The 27252-nt window shown below is 37.4% G+C and overlaps 1 protein-coding gene across 1 annotated transcript; it reads left to right on the top strand.

Annotated features, from left to right (window-relative positions):
- The first annotated feature begins 8328 nt into the window (after window positions 1-8328).
- LOC134001628 (CD48 antigen-like) lies at window positions 8329-25706 on the top strand. Its single transcript, XM_062441068.1, has 6 exons — window positions 8329-8480; window positions 16300-16599; window positions 19669-19965; window positions 20063-20183; window positions 24181-24248; window positions 25568-25706. Exons 1-5 carry the CDS (start codon window positions 8444-8446, stop codon window positions 24215-24217), a joined length of 792 nt encoding a protein of 263 aa, XP_062297052.1. The 5' UTR covers window positions 8329-8443; the 3' UTR covers window positions 24218-24248; window positions 25568-25706.
- The last annotated feature ends 1546 nt before the right edge of the window (window positions 25707-27252 follow it).

The raw sequence follows: 27252 nt of genomic DNA, 5'->3' as shown, positions 1-27252 counted from the left end.
TAGACAGCCCCCAGGATAGTTGGCTCTGTGTGTGTTCAAAACATCATCTTCAGTCACGTACTGTTGGTAGGCTGTTGTACTTTTACCTTTACCTTGTTTGTGCTTTTAAGGTTTTATGTTCTGGTGTTATTCAACCACACCATCTTTAAATCGCAGTTGCTGTCGCCACTGTGGCTGTCCTGAATTATATTAAGTTTTTCTTTAAGCTACAGTAAACCCATAATGTTGATTGAAGACTGTTATTAGCACAGAGACCACCATATAACTGCTACATAAAATCATTAATTACCAATGACTCACTCACACTGCTTCCCAAATTATTCACATTTGACAAAAGCTCAAAACATTTCAACCTCCTTTAACTTATAACCTGATATTGTAGTTTTATCAGAGGGACATTTCCACCATCCCATGACTGTTATGCAGTGGTTTATGACGATTAGGTCAATATTTCTGTTGTATAATCTGGGGGTGGTTCTGACAGTTTAACTGTCCATTGAGAGGAACTACTGATAACAAGCCTCTGTCCAACATAAGGAAGATAAAATGTGTATTCCCACCTGCATGTTCTGTGCTTCCAGCTGTCTCTGAATTATTCATTCTTCAAGCCAACATTGTCCACACCAAACCTCTCTTACTTTCTTTTTGTTCAGTCTCAGCCATATTTATCCAAACTGTAAATGCAGTTTCCTGTATCCCTTCCCTCCTCTCATCTCTTATATCTCATTTATTATTTATAAAATGACTCCTTCATTAAAAATACATTATGACATTAAGACCTCTAATCATGTTCCTGTTTTCGCCCTCATATGCCCTCATGGCCGGTTTTGTGGGGAAGTCCAGGTCAGGAAATGGAATTTTAACACAATAAGAAAGGAAGGAGGGGGGAAATTGGTGACAAGTTGTTGATTCTTCCATTGTATTTTCCAGTGCGTGTGTGCAGGGACAGAGCTAAGGGTGGGGGTGGGGGGTGGCTCTTGTCAACTCCGAAACCCCCCTGTGTGTGTGCATGTTCATTTATTTATTTATTTACTGATGCTGATCTCATAAAAATATTAATTTTAGCTGGTTTATTTTCACAATGAAGTAAAAGATGATTTAAGATGTGCTAATGTTACTAGACTTCAAAGGTAAATGTGATAAGCCACTGTCTGCTCTCTCTCATGGTGTCTGTTACAGTGTGCTATTACTATCAAAGCCATTGTGTGCTTATGGTTTCCCAGCATCAGCGTGGGGGAAGCAGCTGCTATTAAAACATGAAAGGCTGGTGTTGACTTAATATGGTAATAAATGTAGACTGCTTGAAAGACTCATCGGGTCTATATATCAGAAAAGTGCTATTAAAAATCTACTTTTCAAGATTTAAAACTCTAATACTCTAATTTAAATAATAATTTGTCTCTGATATCATTCCTCCACGAAAAAAAGTTCAATAACGTTTAAAAATATATTGTTTGTAAAAAACATTACTTGGAATGAAAACAGTTGATACTTATACCGATTTTAGAGTGGAATGATATGGTGGCCGATATGGTGACATTTTGAACTGGAATGAAGTGATGACTGTTGCACGATACATGGATGTTGCACGTTATGACTAATGTGCAAAGGTACTCATGAGGATGCTTTATTAAACAAGTAACATTAATGAAGTATATTTAACATTATTCATTGTTAAACACTGAGAAATATAAAGAATAAATGAAAATAAAATGTCATCTTTAGCAATATTTCACTGTTAATTCACAAGTAGCTTATGGTCCGCTGCTGCAGAGCGAATATTATATTTTCATTTTGAGAGTCTGGTATTTGTTTTGCATAGTTTTTAAGTCAAATGTACAATGTTTAATATAAATAAATTGTTAAATACACTTGTAATAGTGTCTGTTGTTTTTGTTTTTTTTGTTACATTAATATTTTTATACTAAACATAATATAAGATAATGTAATCTGGAAATTATTAAGTCTAGCATAATTACACTGACGAACTTCAGTGATATGTAAGCACATAAATTTGGCTGAATTATAAAAGCCAGTAGTAATGAATGAAGAACTGCTTAGTAGCTGAAAGAGTCGGCACTTCTTGCTGAATTGAGTCAAATAATCTGGTTCACTCTAAAGCGGCGGAATTCCCATCACTAGTGTTGAGAGTATTGTAAACAAAGGAGTCGGAGCACACTCTAGTGGACAAATGATGTAATGACACCATGTCCAAATAACTTCAAGCATAATTTTCTGCATTATACGTAAAGAAGTTTTCATATCAGCGCACATCAGAAAACAACTTACTTTAACGTTACATATCTTCTCACACACACACAGCCAAGTCTACTGCCAATTCACACAAAATAAATAAGTTCATACACAACATACCATTTATGACCGCTGGTCTTCTTTTTTTTCTTTTTTGCCGCCTCTAGATTGTTGTTGTTGACGCTGCTGCGTCTGGTCGTACGTCCTGATAACGTCTGTACGTCATACGACGTCTTCTCTGGCGATGCGTTAAATGGCTACCGCAATAACTGGTGTTTGGGTCTGCGCGCATTTTCCCCTCATTCAGTGTCAAAATCGGGGACATTTTCGGGGACAGCTTTGACCGGGGACAGGTCACCCAAAATCGGGGACATTTTCGGGGACAGCTTTGACCGGGGACACTGCAAGTCACATTCACCCAATCACACGCACTTTCATACACTGATGGCAGACCATCAGCCATCAGGTTCAATTTGGGGTTCCGTGTCTTGCCCAATAACACTTCGACATGAAAAATGAATGCTGATCTCTGGATTAGTGGACGACCCGCTCTACCTCCTGAGTTGCCCCATGCAGACACTCCCATAAGAATCACTGCCTTAGAAAAGCCAGAGTGTGGGCACCACCTGGATGACAAATCAGACAGTAAGCATGGATCCACAGCAGGACCTGGGAGCAAAGAGGAGCTGCAACAAACAACCAGTTAGCAGGCAGGTTAGTACAGAATATTGTTTGTGAGATTTCTTTACCTCATTCTTAATACCCCAGATGACTACTTCTGCAATTTTCCTGACATAGACATATGAATGCACCAACTTGAATTTGCTTCAAAACAGTGTTACTCTGATTTGATGATGCAGACAGTTGAGCTCACTGAATAAGGCCGTTTACACAACAACGCTCGCGGGTGAAAACGACAAAATATTTTATCGGATGTGCCTTTCGTTTAGATGGTGATGGCGTTTTTGAGGCTTAAAAACGCAAAGAAGTGAAACCACCTTCCAGAGTGGAAATCTTAAAAACGCTCCACTGAGTTTTTGCTGCAGTCTGAAGCTGTAACCTAGGTGACAGACACTCTGGAATGACAAAGGAGGGGGGAGAGAAGTGTAGTCCGAGACAAAATGGTCAGTTTTTGTTCGCTTCATAGTCATGTTTTGGTTTTGGTTTTCCATTTCGCGCTACTAGGGAGAGAACTGCGGACTTTGTGGTGTTGTGGCTGCCTGGCGTGCATACTACATTGAATTCCACTAACTTTTGCATCACCGTATGTAGGCAGATTTCCCCCAAAAAACGCTCGTCTAAACGCAGAATAAAAAGTGAGAACGCAACACCACTTTTTTGTTTTCTGTTCAGATCGTTCCGTGTAAACATAGCAAGTCATGATCGGCACAAAAACACATCATACTTCATTGTGGTAAAGCTGACCCCAACAGATTGTAACCCCTATGGAACATAAATAAAACTTTGACCTTGTATTTTGTGTTCTGTTTTGATTTGTATGACCTCACAAAATGAACATGAAAAAATGCTAAAGTGGGAAACAGGGCCTAGTGAAAAGGGAAGGAAGCATCTTATTCACACAATGATTCACATTCTCATTCTCACAAAACCTTTCAGTGAATCTTTGTGCTCTGTTTGGAAGCGTTTGCATTTATGATGTTTTTCCACTTAATTTTTCAAGTTTTTCCTCTAGTTTGTCACCCAAAATGTTTCTATTCAGATATGAATTTAATTGTAATCTATGAAAGCATTCATTTAGACAGTGCTGCATACTGGTGGAGAAACTTACAGAAACCATTTTCTGTGGCTGGTTTCTATAGAAACAAAAGCGCAGAGTGGTTACCGTGGGCTGATGATGCGTGTTTTGACTCATGCATGTGAGCCTAGATGGCTTGAATAGCTGGACAGTGACACTAGAGCATTTTTATCCTCCCCCTTCATTCTGCATTACAAGCTTAACAGGAAGAGGTACGTGTGGTTTTCCTTTAGTAACAGACAAGTTTCATGTTTAAGTTGATGTTGCAGTACGTGAAGACAGAAAACCTCACTACAAATGCTGTTTTGAAAAGTAATGTGACACTAGAACCAATGATAAATGTGTCAACAATTCATACACAACAACACAACTGTTGCATGGGTCATGGACTACATCACATCTAGACCCCAGTATGTGAGGTTTGAGGTGAGGTACCTGATACCATTATTACTAATACTGACGTGCCCCAAGGCACTGTTTTGTCCTCTTTTGTTCACCTTATCTCCAACTGTAGGCTGAGTCCATCATCTGGCCGCCACGATTAAAGTTAGCACTCAGCTTCAATCGATAATGTTAAAAACCACAAACCAAGCCAGAAATCTTGGTCTCGTCATGAACTCAAGCCTGAACCTCAACATCCACATTAAGACAATTATGAAGTCTGCCTACTTTTACCCTGAAGAATATATCAAGAATTAAAGGACTTGTATCTTATCATGTCCATGTATTTATCTACAGTACACTCAACAACTGTAACAGTGTCTTTATAGGTCTCCCTGAAAAGTCTATCAGACAGCTACAGCCAAATGAGAACACTGCTACTCAGGTCCTCGTTACATCACTCCAGTTCTCATATCTTTACACTGGCTTCTTGTGTCAAAAACCAGACCTTAAAATACTGCTGTTTATAAAGCACTGAATGGTTTAGGGCCAAAATACATCTGCTGCTACATTATGAACCATCCAGACTTCTCAGGTGGTCTGGGACAGGTCTGCTTACTGTTCCCAGAGTCAAAACTAAACCTGGAGAAGCAGCATTCAGTTTGTATGCTCTACAAACTCCCAGGAAACTGCAGGTGTGCTGCCACTCTCACTGCTTATTATTACTTTATATTATTGTAATATTATTATTAATATACAAAAAGCACAAAAACCATGCTATGTCCCCTTTACATCTTGTGTCCAACCCTGCTTTTACTTTTTGTTACAGTACCACAGTTGACCACTGGTACAAATTAACTGCACAATTATCATGTTTCATTCATCTCCCTTCATAAAATCTTGTAAATATAAATATTAGGAGTGTGCATCTCTCCAATATAAGATGATCCGATACATATCTAGATACATGGAGTATGATACGATTCAGAAACAACACATTTTTAAATGGAATGATCAAGCGGGGAGTTTTGGTCCTCTGAAATGATGCCAATGCGGAAGTAACTTAAAACTGCATTCTATCAAAAGGCCACCAGGGGGCGACCGTTTTGGTGTCAAAAGGACTTCCGTCTCTATACAAGTCAATGGAGAATTCACCAACTTCTCACTTGATTTCTTACCTCAGTAAACGTTTTCAAAATGTGTTTATTATCTCAATCGCTAGTTTAAAGCCTTCTTCAATGCAGTATGATGTTGATTTGTGAAATGTTGGCCTCCCTGATTTTATATTTGACGATAAAGCAAGGTATGCATTAGGGCGTGGCTACGTCGTGATTGACAGGTTGGTTGGTTCACAGGTTCAGGAGGACGCCTTTTGCTCCTCCTGATGCCCATATAAGTAGAATCCGTGTTTTATTTTTCCCAGCATGCACTGGAAATTTTCAAGATGGCGCCCCCATTTGTTTCATATCTTCTTTACCTTCAGAGATAACTACTTCCTAATCATCATTATTGATAGACGCTCTGTTCTGTCTTTAAGGGTTACTTCTGCAACGTGATAACCATGTCTTACAAAAGGTCAACTGTCTTCAGTACTTTTCCCCTGTCATCTTGGGTGCATTCATATTACACAACACACTTAATGCTTTCAAACTGTCACACATAGCACCACATTATCATATGAAACAAACAATAAAGTAATTAATCCCATTATATGATATTTTAGCCTTTGTCAATTCATAGCATATATCTACACCAGGTAACAAGTATTTTTGATATTTTTTGTTACTTTTGACATGTATCAGTTCAGAACCATGTCATTGTGTTTATTACTGTAGTACATTACACTGAGAACTTTGCAAAGCTCCTCTGACAATGAAAACTAAACTTAACATTCAGTCTTCATTATTGGCACAAATTAGAGCCAAAGAAACTAGTAAAGGAGGTGAAAGAAATAAAACATTTAGAGAGTGTTGTGTATAGGCTCAGATCAGAGAATGAGCTGCTGAGGTAGAAAAATGTACCATTTAAAAGGACATTCATTGTCTTATTTTGTAATGTCATAAGTGCTGAGCCAACACACGAGAGTTAAGGCAAAGTCTGTATCCAGCCTGACATTTCCAGTAAAACTTCAAAACATGCAAATATCATTTTAATTTCGGAAACAGACAGATTAAAATAAATTAAAATAAATACAGCATTGCTCCTCTCTCACCGCGGACTGACGCGCTGTAAATTGGAGCAGGATGACACACACACAGAGGTGATCTCTTTAGATAGGTTTGTCTCTCTTTATTATACAAAGATGCTGGAACTGTGTTCTCTATTATAATGTAAAAAATACAAAAACAAAGTTTGCAGATCTTTTAGGCTTCAGATCTGTGCAAATACTGTGTCAGTGCCACTGCGGTGCACTTTTACCGAATAATGTAGTGTGGCATATGTCGAAGGCCTTGGCTACTGCCCTGACTGATTTGCCCTCATCTCTTACAATATCTGAGGCTGATTCCAAAATATGGAGGGGAACCCCTGTTAGTGACTCTCTTCCTCACTCTTGGCCTACTAAAAATAAACAGAATACAATTTCTACTTTTAGATGATTTATTCACTATAGGAAAAAAAATAAATTGACGTTTCTCCTGTTTTCACAGGAAAGTTTATGTGGCTAACTTGTCCCATAGCACAACAGATAGAACAATAATTTTTCATTTATGCTCAACTAGATATTTGGGGAATTATTGTGTTTATCAATAGCATTAGTCTAAATTAGTCTATAATATAATTGCCAGTTCTGTTCATCATGAGCATAGGCACAAGACAATACATGAATTGTGCCTATTTTGAACTTAAAATCTTAAAAATCCCCTACTATCCCAAATAGTGGGTACTAAATTGCGTGCACAGTGCAATAGATTGCGCGTTTCGTTTGTGTGCGTTTTGAGGGTGATCTACTGCGTAAATGAAAACAGGTGCAACAGGGTGCAGACAGCAGTATTTAAATGAGGGTTTTGTGTCTTAATGGAGAGTTTGGACGAGCAGAAAGCTGCAATATCAAAATGAAATGTGATCAGGTTCTAGTGGAAGAGGTTAACAAATATATTGAGTTATAACAAAAACAAATATTTATTTATATATATTTATATATATTTAAATAAATATACATATGGGAGAGTATTAGTGACAAAGTCAATGCTGTTAGTAAAACCAAAAATATTCCACTCCAAAATATTAACACGGGTGGAAAACATCCATCCTGTGTGTATTCTGTCATTGTACCTCCGTTTCCTCCTCTCCACAGTAACAGCAGTCATCTGTGTGCAGTGTGCAGCCGGTTAATACCTGTCCTTGAAAGGTATTATTTATAGACGCAGTTACAGTCAGTAAAATTACCTTAAAGTTTGGTAAATCACAATGCGCGTGCTAAATAACATATTTACATTTTACATCCTCCCTGTATTTTGCACACTGGGGTTGAAACGTCTCATATTACATATTCATTATGGCAAACGTACTAAATGGACAGCTCGTACTCTCTTGCACAGTTGTAAGACACAAACCTCAGTGCACTTCGTTAGTAGATCAGCTTGCACATTTTTTGCGGGTGATGTCAAGTTTGCATACGTTTTTACACACGCAGACCTTTAGTAAATCAAACCCTATGTGCTCAAAATGTTCACATCTGACATCATGTCATCAGTCACTGAGCACACTCGCACAGTGCTGTTTGCTATTGGGTTTTCTCTGACAATGTTCTCTGTAACACACACCATGTGTTGTGCATTTATAGGCTGCTGCCTGAATGTGTTCATTGTGCACCACGGTTCATTTGCACGGGATAAAACCCTGTTTGTCTGTTTTCCTTTTTTAACTACGGGCGTTATAACCCGCCCCTAACTCTGCTCAGTGGCTGGTTGCATGAACACTTGGTACTGAACAAAGAATGAGAGCAGGTCGAGACACGATCGTGAGCGTGTTTTCTGTTTCTGTAACGCTTTCAAATGTGGAATCTCATGTGAGGAATTAACAGACAATGTGTATCTCTCTATAAACTCTGTGATGGAGGCGCAGATGAGACTCATTTTCTTTTTTATAGGTGAGTTTGTTCGTTATTTGTTTGCCAATTGCTGTAGGTTTATTTGAGGTATGTAATAATATTACTGTAATAAGTTGTTAAGAGTGTGCTGTGTATACTGTGTGAACGTTGGGTAGCCAGGAATATGTAGGAAGTAGAAATCATAGTAGTAGAGGCTTAAAACAGTAAACAAGTCAAATATAGCACTGGTGCAAATATGAAATACATCTTAAAGAGAAAATACTGTCAGGTCCAATGTTTGCTTTGTTCACTGCACCTGCATGTATGCATCTAAAGTCATATTGTGTAAATTTGTGTTTGGAGTTTTCCATAATCTATAATCCATAATCCATCCATCAAGAGGCAGCATACTGTTGAACAGAAAAGTCATGAGAATGGAGCATTTTTATATGTTTAGATGTTTAAAGCACAAAGTAATCCTTCTCCCCAGTGGCGGTTATAGTTTGTACAGCAGCCTGGGCAAACTTCCCTTCAGTGCCCCCATATATATATATACATATATATACATATACATACATAAATACATACATACATACATACATACATACATACATACATACATACATACATACATACATACATACATACATACATACATACATACATACATACATACATACATACATACATACATACATATATAATACAATACAGCCAAACAGGGCACCATAACCTATACTCTGCAGAATGATGAACTACAGTATATTCTATATATTCTACAGTTTATCCGCACAAATAAGACACAGAGAGGTTGAGCTGTAGAGCTGTTACTTCCATCTCCAGCTTCTTCTATCAGCTTGTCCTATCAGCCAGAGTGTTATCAGGTCTGTGCTGACAGCAGTCCTGGTAGCAGGTGTAACATCAGCGGTAGATGATCACACTGGCTCTGGTCTTCACAGTCAGTTGAGTTTTGTTTTCATCACTGTATGCTGACTACCACATAACAGAGAAATGTATAATATCAATTCAGTGCGGAGAACTGAGTGACCAAGAAAGTAGTTTTTTTCTGATTGTTCAGTTAAACTGAAGTTGATGATACAGCACCGTCACACTTTGATGGTGATGGCAAGAATAGCATGCATGTCAGTATCTTTATTAAAGTGAATTATTGTTCATTTATTTACATTGTTAATACGGACTTAAAAACTGATGTGAAATGCAAAATAATAGAATTCTATTGATAAAACAAAATAGATGAAAATTGCGATAAATCACAATTAACTATTTAAATTCATTGGCGGGGCCTACTCCCCCTCTCTTAATATGGTAAGGAAAAATATAAATATGAATAACAAACAAACAATGGGAAACTTTTAGGAGATTGGGAGTGTCGCTCCTAGTCAGGCTGATCCTCTCCTGGATGGTCTGGGGGTGGCCCAAAATAGGACGAGGCAATGTGGTGGACGGTGCCCTCCTGAGGGCCTGGGCACGGCTCCTTCCAACCAAAAGAGGAATGAAAAAAATAAATAAAAATGTGTGTGTATGTGTATATATATATATATATATATATATACACACACACACATGTATATATATATATATATATATATATATATATATATATATATATATATATATATATATATATATATATATATATATATATATATATATATATATATATATATAAACAATAAATGAAAAATAAATTAATGAAAAATAAAATAAAATAAAACAAATAAAATAAAAATCGGCTTCACCGATCGGGTCTGTCTGCCTCCTACTGGGGGTCCGGTTTGTATATGTGTATGTATATATGTGCATATGAATGCATATATATATATATATATGTGTACGTGTTTTTTTGATATGTATTTATACTTTGTATTATATTATGTTTATTACCACTAATTCAACGTTACAATGTATTCTACGCCCAAATTTGTGTTATTATTTTATCTTATTTATTTATTTTTTAATTTATTTTCTTCTTTCATGCTTTATCTTATTTCTGTGTCTTCTCTCTCCGCAAAGGACTTACTGTTTGTTTCGGTCCTGATCAAGTGTTGTTCTCCTGTTTCTGTCTGTTTGTATATTTTGTTGGTGAACACTTGCATTGCACCATAAAATTCAATACAAAAAACAAAAAAAAACTATTTAAATTCAGCGTTTGGATAGATAGATAGATAGATAGATAGATAGATAGATAGATAGATAGATAGATGGATAGATGGATAGATCGATAGATAGATAGATAGATAGATAGATAGATAGATAGATAGATAGATAGATAGATAGATAGATAGATAGATTGATAGATAGATAGATAGATAGATAGATAGATAGATAGATAGATAGATAGATAGATAGATAGATAGATAGAAAAAGAAATAACCATAAATACCAAAAAGGTATACAGGTATAACAATCACAAATAAGAATAGTAACAATTCTAGTATATAAATATGAATAAAAGTTATCTTACTTATTACGAATTGTAACATATTGCTAATAAAATAAAAGTAAATTGCACAAATCTTATATCACACATACACATTTATAAATCAATACTACCCATCCTCCAGCAGTGTTAACAGTTTTAAACCAGTTGACCTGCAGATAGCAGATTATTCTCAGTGATTTCACACACAACCCAGAAAAATGCAACAATGTGTGAAACTACAGATTCACAGTATGAGTTGTGTTTTATTCGGTGTGACTGATTTACAATTTTGCATGAATGGACTACCTTACAAAATTAGGTGCGCTACATTCTCCAGGCTTTCAGGATACACTACTTCTCAATTCTCTTAAATTGCATCAACCTTTCCCTGTCTTGCATGTTTTCCTTGAGCCTTAGTACCATCCACAGTGCATGGGAGGAGAGACGCATGAACCCACTGAAGGAGATAAGATTTTAGAGAAATTAGATGTTGTTTCACGTGAAGTGACGTCTGTCTCTGATGATGGTGTCGGCTCCGACAGCTGTAGCGACTTTTGACGATGTTTGTGTCTGTACACATGTGTACTGTGAGAATAGCTTCTTAAAAAAGGTGCACAGTTATTACTGACAGATCAGCACTGTTTTCTCTCTTCAGCCTGTTATATTAAATGACATTATATTATATTATATTATATTATATTATATTATATTATATTATATTATATTATATTATATTATATTATATTATATTGTGTTATAGCTGTTTGACAAACACATGGGTAGCAACCATAGACTGTATATAAAATGGACGTAACATCCGTGACGTCACCCATTGGTTTGTGGACTGCTGCTTGGAAGCGAATAGTATCGGATCTGAGCAGCGCCATCTTGAAAATTTCAGGTGCATGATGGGTAAAAAAAACAACACGGATTCAACTTATATGGGCATCAGGGGGAGCATGAGGCGCCCTCCTGAACCTGTGAACCAATCAACCTATCAATCACAACGTAGCCACACCCTAATGCATACCCTGCTTCATCGTCAAATATAAAATCAGGGAGGCCAAAATTTCACAATGAACATCATACTGCATTGAAGAAGGCTTTAAACTAGCGATTGAGACCATAAACACATTTTGAAAACGTTTACTGAGGTTAGAAAATCAAGTGAGAATTTGGTGAATTCTCCATTGACTGTATAGAGACGGAAGTCCTTTTGACACCAAAACGGTCGCCCCCTGGTGGCCTTTTGATAGAATGCAGTTTTAAATTACTTCCGTGTTCGCATCATTTCAGAGGACCAAAACTCCCCGCCTGGTAGCAACCCTTTGTTCTTACTGAGTAGTCTTCTGTGTCCTGCTTAGAGGCACATGAACCATTCCCGCTGGTAGAATGCGTTTCTGTTATTTAGTCATCATTTGCATCTGTATTTATCGATATTCTGATTGTGGATTCATTATTTAATATCCCAGAATATGATCAGGGTGTTTTTTTAACACTGAAAATTGTTTATCAGGCTAAATGTTTCATGTAACTCATTGATCATAACTCATATCAAACCTTCAGGAATTTTCAGCCTCACGTGGAAATGATGACAAAGTGTCTGACAGACAGACTCTCCCTTATGTTACTTTTAGCCATAATAACAGATAATGGGGGAAATAACATGTAAAAGAAAAATCTTGACTGATTTTAACTAGATGGTGAATCAGAAAACAAAATATAACAGAGTGACATGCTTGAGTTTATTCTGTACTCTGTCTCCACTTCAGTGTCAAACCTCAGTGATGTATCAGATCAGTCTGATCAGCTGCAGCACTTCCAGTTCAGGCGAGGAAGGTGAGGAAACATCAATTAAGATAATTGAGAAGAACTCATAGAGATCTGACTGTGAGATCTTCTCAGCAGGTAGAAGCTGATAGTTCGCTAACTAGAGCAACAATGTTAATGATCCACATGGTGACATTAGCCATATCATTGACATGTTAATGAACGATAGAACACTGATAGGGTTTTTTTGTTTGTTTTTTTAGTTTTTTTAGTGTGGCCCTTGTCGCTCTGCTCTATGATCTAATACCATGGCTGAAATATTATAATTATATTACTGCTGCTGTTTAAGTAAATAATCAAGGCCCAAATATCATATTTCATATAATATAGTTTTCAGTGTGGACTGATGACACTTTATTGATTCTTGTTCTTATTAAAACAGGAATCTCTGCTGTCCTGGTATTAAGAAATAAGGAATGCTGTCTCCTTAGGAACTGAAGATATATAAAGTAATAATAAAAGTAAAACTGAAAAATAACTAAACTGAAACTAAATCTACAACCAGATTTAGAAAACAGTAAAAAAAATCCCAAGCGTAGTCATTGTCCAAAATTTCTTTCAGTAAACAGGAAATTCCTCGTTCATGACCTCCCCACGAGGGAAACCACTGCCAGATGTGATTAAAGTGTTTTGAGGAAGTTTCTTGTTTTGCACAGATGAAAAAAGTACATGAACAACAGTAATACTGGAGAATAAAGCATTAAAACATTGTGAATGGAATGTTTAGTCTTAAGTCTTAATATATTCAGTAGAAATGAGTCTTGTTATCACTTAATACTGCAGTGTTTTTCCATCCTTCAGTTTATAGTGTTGTTACTGTAAATAGGACTGCTTACAGTACAAATACTTAGAGAAAGATCCTTAATCTGCACGGAACATACAAAACACTGCAGTATCTGTCCGAATATAGAAATACATTCACTTCATTTAACATCCTCTTCACAGCAGTGACAAGTTAATATTAACAGTCTGCTGAGCCTTGTTTAAACACTGTGTATCATTTTGCTCTGTCTGGACTCTCTGGTCTATACTTAATCTTTCATGTTAACCCTTTTATATTTATATTGATTATATTATATTATACTTTTGGAAACAATAAACTTGAAGCACTGCAAATGAGCTTGGAGACAAATAACCAACACAGGTGTAATTTTCAACATGCAGCTCGTAGAGTACAAGTTCATTTGTGTAATTAAAATGTTAAAGGGGACATATAATGCTTTCTGTGATTTCCTGTTATTAATATACTGTTATGATGTGTTAAACACAGTCAGAGTTCTAAAACTTGAGTTTAACATATGTAGAAATAAACCTGACCTGCTAATGACCTGACATCAGCTTGTCGTTCATTTCCATGAATGGCCGTCTGTTCTGTAGCCTTGTTTGTTAATGTTTTGCATTTATTGTTCATTCACATATATCTGATCAGATTTTGACTTGAATATATACTATACACAATATACTCTTTGAGTTGTTGGGCCTTGCAGACAGGTTTCAGAAATAATGAATGATTACCAAAAATAATTATTAAAATCAATAGAAGTTATTAATAAGAATTAATAACAGCGGGGCACCACTCTGTAAAACAGGAACAAGATAGCCAATTGATACAGTCTCAATTAACTTAATAACCAAATGACAAAATGACCACATCAATAACTAGTTAAGTTCATTTATTGAAAATGATGACAAAGCAAAACACACATTCTGAAATCTTAGTTAAAATGTACTAAAAGAGTAAAAACACCCAATATGGAATCTAACTAAGTATACCAATATACAGATGTGGGTGTGTGCAAAATGGAGAAAGAGCAGTTGGAGAAAGGGAGAGGGGGGAGCTCTGGTTTTTGGTACCCTGGGTTCATGGGTGGAGTTCACATCTGTTCTTAAAGACTCCCTTTCTTGAAAAATGTGGTAAGCCAGTGAGAGCCAACTCCCCTCCCTTTGGTCTCAAGATTGCACTTGATGTGTGATCCTGAGAGCACAAACATAAATGTATTGTTCTGTATAGTCCGTAGTTCATACAGTTCATTTGTCAGTTCATACAAGATTATAACATCTGGGCAGTTCATGAACCAACTGGACAGTGGTTGACACTATCTTGACTAAGCAGGAACAGTCAGAGTTACAAATGAAATCATACTAAAGAACAATAATGGCATAGTGTAATATATAACATGTGTCTCTCATGTTATTCATTAGTGTTAGTGAGAACAGGAATGTTAAGATGAGACGCAGAGAGAGTGGCATCTAAAATGATAAAGTCATTTCTTGGGTGTCTGGGCTGTATCATGGTTTTATTTGGCAGTATAGTGTCCTGAACTTGTGTTGGGTGAGGACATGTGTACAACACATTTTGTAAGTACATAATAGAGTGTCCTAAGCTAGTGTTTTAGTGATCTTACTGACAAAATACTACCAAGGAACTGATCCAAATGTTTGCAAAGTTGGACAGTTGTGTCAGAGTTGAATCTGAATTGTTGCTTTCCTCAGTCAATAACAGGATGTATGGCCATGACTGAGTTCAGAATGACTGAGGTTGCTGTTGTTGCTAACAACTTAAGTTTGTGTATGGATTTGCTAGAAAAATAAGTTTCTCATGGCATCTGTCTTACTGTCAGTACAGGGGTGGACTGTGTTGTTATCTATGATTGAGCTCAGCTGCAGAGCTCTTTTGGCATCAGGGAGAGAGACATTCAGAGGCGTTGTCACTGTCTGATGGGTGGTGACCATGTACTGAACTGAAGTCAGTGTTGCTGCGGTCACCATCTGGACTGTCTATTGGCTGGTCACATTTCTGAGTCTCTGTTTATGGCCTTTTATCTCTATACAGTTGGTGGACATGGCAGTTATGCAAAGAGGGAACAAGAAGTATGACCACAATTATATCAACAGCATGGACTGAAAGTATGAACTCATGTCTGACCAGTCCATACTGGGTCTGCACAGGAAGCTCTATAGGAACATGTTTACATCTGAAGGAACAGATACTGTGATACTTCCTCAACATTGTCAGTGTGGTGAAATGCCAACACCTGAGTGAAAGTGTCTAATAGTTTGTCCATGATAACAAATGTAACACAAGAAACTCTACAAAATATGTAATCCAATGCAATTACCTGCTGCCACTTCACCTACAGCTAGGAGTTAAAGGTCAAATGGATACAATTTCATCTCATCAAGACAGTTTTATATCATTAGCTGCTTCTAAACATATATACATTTCATTATTATAAATGGTTAGTTTTTACCAACCAGCATCAGAAGGACAGGTGTATGGATCCCTGCTGGTTTCTGTAAAAACACTGAAGAGGAAAATGAAACTCAGTGATGTTCCACTAATGAAATGTCCAACAGGATGTTTAAAAATGTGACACAAAGACAGTGATCACATGACTTTATACACATTGGTATACAGTGTTTGTTTAAAGCTGCATTACAAATTCTGTGACTCTACTGTAGTGAACTTACTATTCACTGCCAGAGGATCAGTTCCATATTATATATCTCACTAATATAACTGCATATTCTTTGTAAGTTATACATTTTGCCTCCATCAGAGAATATGACTCTGTGCTGACTGATGTTTCTCTTTATACTTCACAGTGATGATCTCAGCTGCTACTGAGGAAATAAAGAACCTGAAAGGCATTGAGGGAGGAAACATCACTCTACCTGACCCTGTGCTGGAGTTAGGATTTATTTCATTAGAAAGAAAAAATGTTGCCATGTTGGACAATGGGAATTTTAGGATGCTAAATAAAAATTACACAAACAAACTTCACTGGGATAAAAACACTGGACTCTTTACAATCACAAGACTGCAGAGGAGTGACTCAGGGATTTATACTATTGACTCTAAAGAAGGAAACATTTTCACTACATCTTACAAACTCACAGTTTATGGTAAGTTACATTTCTTCTACCAGTATACTGACCAGTGTGATGGTGATAACATAGTTTGAATAATGTCTGAGCCCCATTTGTGACCTCAGCAGTGCAAATGTCACTTTACAAACTCTAAATATTTTTTTGACAAACAACATGAATACACAGATGTTTCTGTCTGCTCTGATTGATAAGATGAAAGAGTGAATTTAACATTGCCACAAACTGTACCGGTGACTATCATAGCATAAAATGGCAGATTTATAATGTATGTCCAGTGAAGAGAAAGAGCAGCACAGAAACATTTTCATTCAGCTCGTCAAGTCAAAACAGAGAAACCACTCAACTCATAAATGCTCCATGAGTTAAGATAGAAAGAGCTGAGGCGGGTTTCTAAAACAGAGACAAGATGTTCAACAAACTTTTATAAATGATGTCGTACAGAGTGACCCCCATTACACTTGGTTTGAGTATCATCTTGAGCATGACCATCTGAGCTGGTTGCTTGACATTAGATTAAGGAGCCTGAAGATTCTCCTGAAAAATCACTTCACAGTGTCATGTTCATTAAGTTTGCTAACTGATAATTCAATGACCTTGTTCTGTCTTGAAATTAATAATATTAATTTAAATGGAACAAACTTTATTTTAAAAAGTAATTTTTATTTTTTAGCCCCCACTCATTTATGTATTTGTCTTTCATATCACACCTGACCTCACAGTTCATTTGTTTCCTGCTTACATACATACACAGTTTCCATTATGTGATCACTTTAAACCCACAGAGAGGAAACAGGAACTCTGAGAAATCTGCTGCTGCTGCTGCTGCTCTGTAGGTTTGATTTCTTTGAAGTCTTTAGTGGAACACTGCTTACACCACTTTTAATGAAAGAGGACTGTCTTTAAATGAGGGCTGGGTGATATGACCAAAACCTCTTATCCTGATACTCTGTCTGCTGCAAATGTTTCCCAACTGTTGACTCATTCTGTTCTCATTCAGGTAGATGTACTAGCTGCCATTTTTGTTTTGATCCTTAAAAAAGGGTGGTAAGAGGTGAAACTGTCTCTACCACTAGAATGATGCACCTGCTAAACAGGTGTAAGAGATAAATCATTAACCTTTATGATAATTGTTGTCATGGCAGTGGCAGGTGTTATGTTGGCTGTTCCGGATACGATTGTTTGCATTATGATGGTAGTTAGAATAGGAACTGTTGTAAGTAGCACCTGGTTGATGTTATTTATGATCATATTGTATGATGCAGCCATCTTAACTGTTATGCCCAGCTCGTTTAAGAGCACAACAAAGCAGGGAGGACCACACGGCAAGAGCTCAAATGAAAGTAATTTATTAAAGTTAACAAAAATGAATCAAACAATAGTTTTAACATCGAAATAACATGAACCAAGGCTACTGCTTAACGCAATCAAACAAACAAAACTAAACATAAGGAGCCTGAAAGGCACCAGCCTTCCAGGAGGGCCAGAGAGTGAGAGAGTGACATCTTGGCACGCCAGGATTTAAAAAGGCTCCCAACAGGTGATCTCAATCACTGGATGAGGAGGGAGGGACCAGACCATTCTAGGGGAAGAGAGAAACACAGGAGTAACAGGCAAGGCAGACCATCCCCTCTACCATAGAGGCCCAGGGCCGTCACATAACCTTCACTAATAATACAACAAAAAGACAACAGGGGCTGGATTATACTGAATTATTAATGAGATGAAACAAACTTTTTTTTTTAAAAATGTAAGTTAATGTCTGATAATATACATTACTCTCTCATTTTAAATTAAATAGTCTATTGTAGGTATCTTCATTTCTATCACTCGTCTATGACTCATCTTACGCTGCAGTGAACTGTTCTGTGACAGTGTTTTGATCAGAGCGCCTTATCCCCTATTTACTGTCTAGAGCACTTCATTTACTGTCCGCCATTTTATTGAAGTGTCTGAATTCTGAAAGTGTAAGTTTATACAGTGGCAGATTTTGATACGGGTGACTTTCTAGCGCTCAATTGCACATCACATCTTTTTAAAATGTCACTGTGTGGGTCAATTCACCTTGTTGCAGTGGGCGCCCTCGTTCTAGTTTGTGAACTAACAGTTTCTATCTGCTGAGAAGATCTCTCAGTCAGCAGTAAGACATGAGGAGAGGAGCAGGGTTAGGTTGACCTCAGATCTCTACACTGAAAGCCTGAGGTAGGAGGAGCAGAGGAATCTAGCGCAACTAATTTTGTACAGTAGCTTACTGATGTAAAAATTAGAATCAGTCACAGTATGAAATGTTACCAGTTAAAGAACCACAATTAATACTGTGAATCTATAGTTTCAGACACATTGTTGCATTTTTTCTGGATGTGTGTGAGATTGAGGATACTATAAAGCCAGTCTGCACACCACCAAGGTGAACTGGTTAGACTGGACTCTTGGTTAACACTGTTGGAGGATGGGTCATAATGATTGAGTTGTTCTAGTGAAGTGTGTTGTTCTATTTGTGTATTTCTGTGATATAGCATTTGTGCAATTTACTTTTGTTTTATTAGCTATATGTTATAATAGTATCTTAGCTGTTCATAGTATATAATATAAGTATTAATATATGATGCAACTGAATAAAGGAGTGAGTTTAGTGTTGATTTTATAGTCATAGCTCATAGTAGTTTCAGAGGCCTAGTTTAATACTGCAAGTGTGAAACACTGCAAGACTCAACAAGCTGTGATTTCAGAGATGCCACTGTGGCACTGAAGCGTTACTTCATACTTGTGGCTCTAACAATTATGAAGTTATAGCAGTAATTGTGATGGTTAAAACAGGATGTTACTGAATATTACTGCAGAACTGGAATATGAGAAGTCAGTGATATTTACTGATGATAGCTGCTTGTTCTCAGTTGTTAGAATGTGTAAACTTCAAACTGGGCATTTTCTCAGGTTTTTCTTTGAGACATTTAACCTGATTTCAAGGATGCATTTAACTTTACTTATCAATGTCAGTAGAATGTGTGCAGTATGAACAGAAATGAGATTAGAGTTTATAAATCACACATATCATTCAATTTGAATCTTTCTTAATTTCTTCTTTAGATCCTGTACAAACTCCTGCAGTGAACACAGTGAGTGTGAGCACTGACAGCTGCATCTTGCTGTGTTCTGTGGACAAAGCTGAAACCACACTGTTGTGGTACAAAGACGAGGAGATACTGAACCAGAGCAGCTCTGCTCTCTCTCTGCCTCTCACTGTACACAAGCAGGATTTCAACTCCTCTTATAGATGTGAGGCTTCCAACCCTGCTGAAAATAAGACTCTTCATGTCAACATCACAACATCCTGCAGGAACAACGCAGATGCAGGGGGTCACAGCCCAGATACACAGAGATATTGTAAGACTAATTTTAACACTTACCAATGAAATACTAATAAACTTTCCCAAAATTATTAAATGATGTGTTATTAATGTTGGGTGTTTTTATTTTACAGATATTTTGACAGGAGTCATAATGGCTATTGTTTTTGTTGTTGTACTTGCGTTTCTTGTCCACACTGTCAAGAAGAAGTTTCATAAGAAATCTGAGACGATTACAAGCCAAGCACAAGGCAGGTATTACTTTCTGTTTGTTTTTCACTCACTGCTTTATGATGTTCTATATGTGTCTGTATTTCATCTGGATCATACTGGCCAAATATGCTTTCAATGTGTCAATGTGAAGCTCAGTAGTATTTAAGTATGTTAGGCTGGGTTTACTGAAAGGAAAAAAAAATATTTGTCTATATTTCTCTTCCTTTGATTCCTTTTGTGAGTAATCTAGTTTGAAAGGATCCTGTCTGACAGGACAGATATGTTTACAACAGTTCTATTAAGAGCAGTAATAGTTTAGTCTGCTGTTTCATGTGGTCATATATGTGTATCACTATAATATAAAGGGTGTATTTAATGTTTAACTTTGAGTTCTCATTATGGGAACAGCATCTGTTTGTGTCATAAAAGCCAGTCTATTCAGCCTCAGAGCCTGATGAATGAACAGATGGTACGTTCCACATTTTACTGCGGTGAATGGAAATAGAGCTGGGAGTTTGCATGATTTCATTTGTTTGACAAAAGCTTATTTTCCATGTACAAAGCTGCACAACACAACATGCTCTACCATTAACTGATTGACCAGCTGACAGACTACTGGTGTTACACTGTATATAACTGAGAGATAGTTTGCTAGTAGGAGTAAATAATTCAATTAACCCTAACTTCTTTCACTTTACTCCAAAATGTGACTTAAAGCTGTTTGAAAAATGCAGTCCCTGGTTATTATCCATAGACTCATGCAACTTGTAATGATAGGTCACCATTATATTAAACAAATTAGTTTTAGGTATGAAATTCACTGTGTTTAAGTTAAGTAAGTTATGTCATCATGGTTTGTACTTGTTTTAAAGTACTTGGTTAAACTTTGAAGACTGTGGTCATGATAGGAAACAGGATGTTAACAGCGGTCAGGTGTGATGGTCTGACTCTTTATTTTCCAGAACATGAAGTCATGTCATGTTACTTCTGCTTCTTTCCTGACACTAATTATATATTACACTGCTGCTAATGGTCCTATAAACAGTATTAAAGTAAACAGAGGTTATATATTGGCACCAATGTTTTTGTAAGTAAACAGAGTGGGCAGCTACAGGGAAGCAGACAAAAAGACCACAGTTAGACAGCTTCCCTTCAAACAAAGTCAGGCTAATATGTATCACACAAAAAGATCCAGCAGATGTAGTGAATATATTTTAATCCTTTAATGTCATCCACAAACTTTGAATCAGTAAGTAATAATTGTTGATTTAATTGATGTCCTTTGTAGTCCATTGCTTGTGGTCACTTCATGCAAGCAGCAACAGGGAGCCAGTGAAGCAATAAAGAGTGGTATGTCATGAGCTATCGTGTCTAGTTTTAGACCATTGCAGAGGTGTTACTGTGCATGCTGCCAGTGCTGTCAGAAGGGCATTACAGCAGTGAAGGTTAGGGATGACCACTTCCTGCACAAGCAGTTGAGCAATGTGCTCTTTACTTATATAAGGCCTGATCTATCTAATGTATAGCGTGAAGCAGCATGATAAAGTGACAGATAGTCAATTGTCAACTAACAATGTCCCGATTCTTAGCAGACATGACAGAGAGGAGCACGTAATGAACAGAAGGAATGTCTCTGATGAACATGGGTTCAGTCTTAAAAAGACTGAGTTGCATTTGGTTTGTTATCATCCATTTAACACAAGGGTGTGGTAGGACACAGAGCTGCTTCTTGTAAATAATTTATCATGGTGGAATTTCCCCAAATCCAATGTTTATCTCTAAGGCTCTTAGTAACCATGAGGGGAATGGGAGTTGTGTCTTCACACACACACACACACACACACACACACACACACACACACACACACACACACACACACACACACACACACACTTGTGTCAAGTCATATAAGGTCTGTGTAGCTTTATTTTACATGATGGTATAACTAGGCAACCACAGTCTTTGTATAACACCGAGCGTCACTTCCCTGATGCTCAAAGGAGCATAAAGTATAATACAGATAGTTACCATAGAGAGACCAGCTATGAATGAACATTAGCCACGCTGGAAAATATCATCATTTAACCAATAGCTTTGTCCTCCTTTTGAAGGAGAGACTGTAAGTGCCAGTCACTAATACCATTCTCCCTTGCTCGTCTGTCAGTTAAAGTCACATGAAAAGTCAATGTTCATGCTCTATGGTAAAAAATAACCTGCAAACAACTTTTAGGAATTGTAGATTTATATGACAAATTCCTGAGGCTGCATCTCAGTTCTTCTGGATTCAAACACGGCTGCTTTCAATAAATCATAATGTGTTATTAAATCATCTGAAAAAATAATTGATATATTTGGTATAGTTCTTGAATGATTTTCGTCATATTTATATTAATCATATTTAACAAATCACCAGTTTCTTCCATCTATCTTTGGAGTTCCTCAAGGGTCAATAATGGGATCTTTTCTTTTTCTTCCATTAAACTCAAAGTTGGTTTCAGAAACCCTGGGGTTATTTTTAATTATCAGTTGAACTTACAAACCGTCTTAGAAATATCTTACAGTGGCTCTGTTATTCAGAACAACGTAGCTCCCCTGGGGTCACATGGTAGAAAAAATTCAAACCTACATGGGATTTTCCATACACATGGGGTTTTTTCTTTCATGTGACCTCAGGGTGGCTCTGTACAATCCTGTTATTTTCTGTTATAATTAAGAGACATTGCTAAACTGGCTCTTCTTACTTTTCCAACAGCTTAAACAAATCATCTATTGCTTTGTGCCCTTAGATGTAGACTGTTGAGGTGCATTGTATTTTACAATTTGTTCAAAATTCTGCCGTCAAATTACTAACAAAGGGTTAGTAATGGGGCTTTTCCATTATACGGTTCTAGCACTACTCGGCTCGACTCGACTTGAATATATTTTTTTTAGTACCTGCTCTGGTGAGGTTCCAAGCGAGCTGAGCCGTTACTAAAATGTGACGTCAACTCTTGTCTTGCTTGTGTGTGACAAAAAGCCACAGACCGAGTAGCAAGTTCACCATCGCCTCCATTGTTTGTGTTGCGTATAGAACGAAGTCACAGCAGTTTTGCGCAGCCGTGCTATCACGACCACGCCTACATTGAAGATGAAGTACTATGAAGTAATGAAAAACGATGTACCTGGTACCAAAACCGCGTAGAGTTTTTCGAAGAGTAGATTCGAGCCGAATAGTGCTAGAACTGTATAATGGAAAAGCCCCATAATTATGCAGCAGTGTTACCATATTACCCTGTCACTGACTTCTTTAGGCTGAGACAGCACAGTAGCACTAATCATGGCTGCACAAGAACAGGCACTTAGTACAAGATCAATAGAGGTGGAGGTCTACCAGACAGGACCGTAGGTGCAGGCTGTGCAAAGATGCTCCTGAGACAGTTGAGCACATAATAGCGGGGTGTCCGATGAAGACAAGAACAGCATACATGGAAAGCCATAACCAAGTGGCTGGCATAGTGTACATGAACATCTGTACTGAGTATGGCTGGAAGTCCCAAGGTCAGAATGGAAGACACCTCCTAAGGTGGTTTAAAATGACTGAGCTAAGATCCCGTCAAACTGGTGATGGCTAATGAACCGGGCATGGTGTTGATATGCAGGTGTTGATGGTAGTGATAGACGTAGCAATCCTGAGCGACAGCAACATCAGGGAGAAGGAACACAAGTTTGAAAAATATCAAGGCCTCAAAGAGGAGATAGAAAACATGTGGGGATTAAAGGTAACAGTGGTGCCAGTGGTAATCGGAACACTGGGAGCTGTGACCCATAAACTGGGAGAATAACTCCAGCAGATTCCAGGTACAACATCTGAGGTCTCTGTCCAGAAGAGTGCAGTCCTAGGAACAGCTAAGATACTGCACAGAACCCCAAAACTCCCAGGTAGAGGCTTGAGAAAGGCAAACCACCCCCCATGGGGTGAGAGGGGGATTATATGCATACATACATACATACACACACTTTCTTAACCACAAGTTAAAAACCTTTTCTTTGTATCTGCAGAATCAGAATCAGTGAACCCAGACATACTATATACTGAGGTCCAAATACGTGACAACAGCCGTGGCCAGGTTTGTACTTGCAAACACAAATACACCTTAGGTAATGTTTAATGATGATCCTGTACCTGAGCAATCATAACCTTAACAATATTTGCGTAACTATCTTCCCACAAAGTAAATACATCATGTCTGCTGAAATTCTTATGGCTTCACAGCCGGCGTCACACATATCATAACTTACATGTCTGTCATACAAGAAACATATTATGCTATTGTGATTTACCGTTATTTATTAACTGTTATGATGTCAGATATCTATGTTAAACATCATAACTTGAGGTTAAGGTATGTAGTAAAGCTCCCTGCAAGTCCAAAGCACATGCTTCAACCTGCTGTGAACGCTTCATTTACATGTTTTTTTCTACCTTGCCAACGATGATATCAACTCATTACACAAGCCCGTAGACTTGGTTGCTAAAGTTATTGCTAAGGATTCATCCATGTGTTGTACTCATCGTCCAATCTCATATATCAGATCACATTTTGGCTCTAACATGTACAGATGTATTAGATAAGTTGACACGTTGAGTAAATAACAAGATAAAGTAGAGAAATCCCAGTTTTTTTTGTGGTTTGTTGATGTTTTCTCCTAAGTGTCAACTTCCAAGAACTGGCCAATCAGAAAAAAGTGGACTCCTTGAGAGGAAGGCCTTAAAGAGACAGGAGCTAGAACGGCCATTTTCAGATAGAGGCTGAACTGAGGGGCTGCATAAAGGGCCAGTATAAGAAAAAAAAGAGTTCTAAACTGTAAATCATGCAAAGACATTCCAGTAAAGCCCCAGAATAGAAAAAAAGCATACAGGCCTGGATTTATACGTAATAAATCCCCTTTAATCTGATTCACTGGAAAGTAACTGCTTGCATCACCCATCAGCCAACCAGACCATTTCAGATTAGTAGGTTAGACTTGCAGTGTGAATTGTTTTGTCTTTATTCGTCTACATCAGTGCACTTAAGAGTCAGTTTAGTATTTACACGAGCCAGCAGTTTGGCGTGGGAAAGCTAATATTTACTTGTGTCTCCCATAATGCTACAAGGCTTAGTTTGATCGTCAAGAAACACAGAACAATAGCAGCTCAGTTACATTTATCAGTGGCAAAATAAAATGTTATATTAAATTCACAGCAGTGTTGTACTGTTGAAGCAGAAAAAGCCTTGTATATGTGTGTTGTCAGGGACTTTTCTCACTTTTTAAGTACACATCCAGGAATTATTCTTTCTCTCTGGAATCTGCCAGGTACTCCCCCAGGTCAGGTTTCCTGTAAAAATACCTCCCTCCCTCACATTCTTCATACTATTGCTCACCTCCTGTGTGTGTTTTCCTCTAGGGAGGGAATTCCCCAGATTCCTCAGGAACTGTTGATCGCTCCAATCTGATAACAGTGTATGATAAACTGGAGGCTCATCGCATCCTGCCACAAACAGACACAACAGGGAATGGTTCAGACCAACATTACAGCAACTGTTGAACAAATCAGTGAAATATTTGTGTGGACCTGCTTGAATCAGCAGATTGAACTTGAATTTGAAGTGGTCCTCAAAAAAGTGTCCAGACTTATTTTCGGGTCTTTCAGACTAAACTGCCTATGTCCTTCCAAAATAACAAGACAAAGTTGGCTTTGGTCCTGGATTGCTGAAAGTCGTCTCACAGCTGTTTGGCAAAAGTACAACACGTTTCATTATCACATTTCAAACACACCACATGACACAAGGAGAAAATGTGAAGGTCTCGTGTCCATTTCAGTTTTTTGTAATTATTTTATTTTTTTAATTGTATTCATTTTAGCTTTATTTTATTTAGCTTTGTATGTAGTGCATTTCTTTGCTAGTGAATCCAAGAGTACCAAACTGCAGACAAAATGGAGGACATAGATGCAGACATTTTTACCTCTGCCTCCGCACCTGACAGGAAGTCATGTGACATTAGCAGCGGACATTTGACGTAAGGGAGAGGAGAGAGAGAAAGGATAGGAGAGAGAAGCACATTGAAATAGTCAGGGAGGAGGAGAAAGGACCATAAAGTAGTAGACAGATTTATATATATATAGTCAATTGGCCCTTTTAAATTATTTTAAAGACTTTATACAATATGTAAAATAGAGAAGTTAGCAATTGAAGAATAAAAAAAACAAGCCAATATAAAATTAATTCACTAAGTCTTTGGAATGTTGCAAACGATGTGTCATGTAATGTTTTAAATCAATTTATAGAATTAATTCAGCTTTCTGAATAAACACGAAGAAGATGAACGTCTGCTGCAAAAGACACATTCCTGTCAGTTGCAGAAGCAGAGGTAAAGATGTCTGCTTCTATGTCTGCCATGTTGTCTGCAGTTGGGTCCTTCTCACTGAATATCAGTGGTTGCTGTGTTCTAATGTCATATATTTCATACTCTGTGGGGCAAACATTTCCAACAAATAAATAGCATGTGTATGGAAGAGTTTGTGTTGGAGGAGCTGTGTATTCAGGATTATCAAGCAGCACTTTCTAGATGCTGCTGTGCTGCTTGGATCTAACAGTAAAGGACTGTAGAAAATGTTTATCTGTAAACTGCAGAAGCATCACATTTCTCAATATCATGAGCTTTCTGACTTACAGAAATATCCTGCCTCAATATTTAGCTTATTAAAATTAATCAAATTAATTTAAAGTAATGGCTGCAAAATATAACACTGTCTAATGCCAAATTAAAATAGGCTTGATGCACTCTATGCTGTTTTTAAGTTTTATGAACACATGTATGAACATCTATGTATGAATGTATGAATGTATATATTATACTGTATAGTTTCTGAAGAAGAGGAAAGCACATAGAAATGACCAGTTACCTTTTAGATTCTGTTGATAAGTGGAAGCAGGAACCTCACTGTGGGAAAACATTCATGTGTTCAACATTTCAATTACTTTCCCTTCAACACAATGTACTCAGTTCTCTTTGTCCCTGTCAACCACCTGTTCTGCATGTACTGTTTGTTTTGCAACAAAAAAGGGCTTTTATTAAAAGGAAGAGGAA

Source organism: Scomber scombrus, chromosome 2 (genome assembly GCF_963691925.1).
Source record: "Scomber scombrus chromosome 2, fScoSco1.1, whole genome shotgun sequence".
NCBI lineage: Eukaryota > Metazoa > Chordata > Actinopteri > Scombriformes > Scombridae > Scomber > Scomber scombrus.
Note: the sequence above shows the minus strand (reverse complement) of the source record. Positions and strands in the feature narration are given on the sequence as shown.